The sequence below is a fragment of the Phragmites australis genome, chromosome 1 (genome assembly GCF_958298935.1).
Source record: "Phragmites australis chromosome 1, lpPhrAust1.1, whole genome shotgun sequence".
Classification (NCBI taxonomy): Eukaryota; Viridiplantae; Streptophyta; class Magnoliopsida; order Poales; family Poaceae; genus Phragmites; species Phragmites australis.
Genome location: NC_084921.1, coordinates 15,562,806 through 15,564,572, shown reverse-complemented (window position 1 = coordinate 15,564,572; position 1,767 = coordinate 15,562,806). Strand labels below are relative to the sequence as shown.

The 1,767-nt window shown below is 47.9% G+C and overlaps 1 protein-coding gene across 2 annotated transcripts; it reads right to left on the bottom strand.

Moving 5' to 3' along the window:
* Positions 1–1,465, bottom strand: LOC133888041 (heavy metal-associated isoprenylated plant protein 6-like). 2 transcript variants are annotated; one of them, XM_062328139.1, is made up of 3 exons: positions 1,375–1,465; positions 1,061–1,145; positions 1–956 (listed from the first exon to the last, which is right to left on the bottom strand). In XM_062328139.1, exons 1-3 carry the CDS (start codon positions 1,390–1,392, stop codon positions 322–324), a joined length of 738 nt encoding a protein of 245 aa, XP_062184123.1. In that variant the 5' UTR covers positions 1,393–1,465; the 3' UTR covers positions 1–321. The 2 variants fall into 2 exon arrangements, with proteins under 2 accessions (XP_062184123.1, XP_062184131.1); XM_062328147.1 differs by having other exon boundaries at positions 1–911.
* Positions 1,466–1,767: the final 302 nt, after the last annotated feature.

Here is a 1,767-nt window from a genome sequence, read left to right as displayed (position 1 = left end):
TGGTTATGAAACAGTGGACCACCTGTGCCCCACTTCCTTTTACCACATACAGGACCACAACTTTATCAGATTATCTCAGATGGAGGAGCATGGAAGGGGTAGCGAAAATACAAAATGGTGGTGATTGCCAGGAAAATCATCTCCCACTAAAAGCTAAGCATCTTATTATTCATCTTCCATTACCTTACTCTCCCTCTTACTACATCACACAAACCCCACATTCAAATCTTACCACTAAACACAAGCCCTATTACATATGCCAAAAGCATTACCTGTCTCCGCATTTTGCAACCTTCTTTGGCATCAGATCGCCTCTTGATCTCAGGCTATGCTGCATGCGTTTGGATTCTCATCGCTGAACATGGAGGTGATCTGGCTGCCATCTCCTTTGCCCCTGGTTGGGTAGTAGTCATGGCTGTAGTACCTGCCTTCTTGGACAGGAGAGCCCCCGTACCCGTACTCGGCTACGTAAGGGCTCGGCCGGTGGTGACTGTAGCTGTGCGTCACATGGTAAGGTGCAGCGTCGTATCTGACGCCGTGCATGTCGACGGGGTGGTTCGCCCAGTGCTCCCTGTACAGATGGTGGCCGTGGTCGTAAGGGTAGTCATGCACCATGTGTATCACGGTGGCGTCGGTGGCTGGGGTCTCGGCGGGTGGCGCCTCTTTGTTCTCCGGTGCGGGCTCCGCCGGTGCCGCTTCAGCTGGCGGAGGCGCGTCCGCTGGCGGGTCGGCGGGAGGTGGAGCCTCCCCTTCGGCGGGTGGAGGCTGAGCCTCGGCCGCGGGATCGGTGTGTGAGCAGATGGTGGGCACCCTCTTGGTCTTCCTGATGGCCTTGACAATCCTCTCAGGATCGGCGATTCCCACCACTGTGATCTTGTGGTTAGCTTGATCTATATATACTTCGCTAACACCTTCACAAAGCCATTCCATAACTACTTTAAGATGTCGTTTACATTCTGTAGATGTTTTCGGAATGCTCATCACAAGCCGAGCTGGATGCCTGGATGAGGTGGGAATTGAAGTCAAAGAAACTGTTGAGTTTCAGATTAGAATTATTTACCCTCAATGGCACGCAGGGTCTTCCTGATCTTGTGCTCGCAGCCATTGCAGTCCATCCTTACATGGAGCTCCGTTATCCGCGGTGTCTGCGGGTTTGTGCAAATAGATTAGTACAGCCACCATGAAAGAAAATATGGGTCCTCGTTGAGATTAGTTTCATTATGTTATTATACGGTCCTAAATACCACTGCACATATTATTGTGGTTATGCACACGGTTGCACCATAAGAAATCTAAACCAATCCTAAATTCACTAATATGAGAAGAAAAAATGCAACGAGAACTCGAGTTATAGAGATTCTTGAGCCCACAAACCTCTGATTCTGTAGTCATTGTTTAAGTTTTTGAATTGGAGAGTTGGGTTGGGGTTGGAAGCTGCAAGTCCTAATGGACAACTCCTAAGACCATGCAAATTGCATTTATATGGTATTGCTTGGGGTGCTGGGACGGAATATTTGGTGGTCAATTTGTGCGGGTCATCCAAAGAATCATTGGAAAGTGAAAAGTGGGCCCCTTAGATGGCTCCATCTTGGCATAAGCTCCTCTTCTTTTCCAAGGTTTATTCCTCATCCTTTTAACATAGTGGCTAATATGTTGGCCATTTTATTTGGCATAGCTAAAGAGAATGGTTAGGTTTTGGGGTTGTACTACATTTGATGGATGATGGTTTATCTATTACGCAATGTGTAGATGACATCATAATCTTCA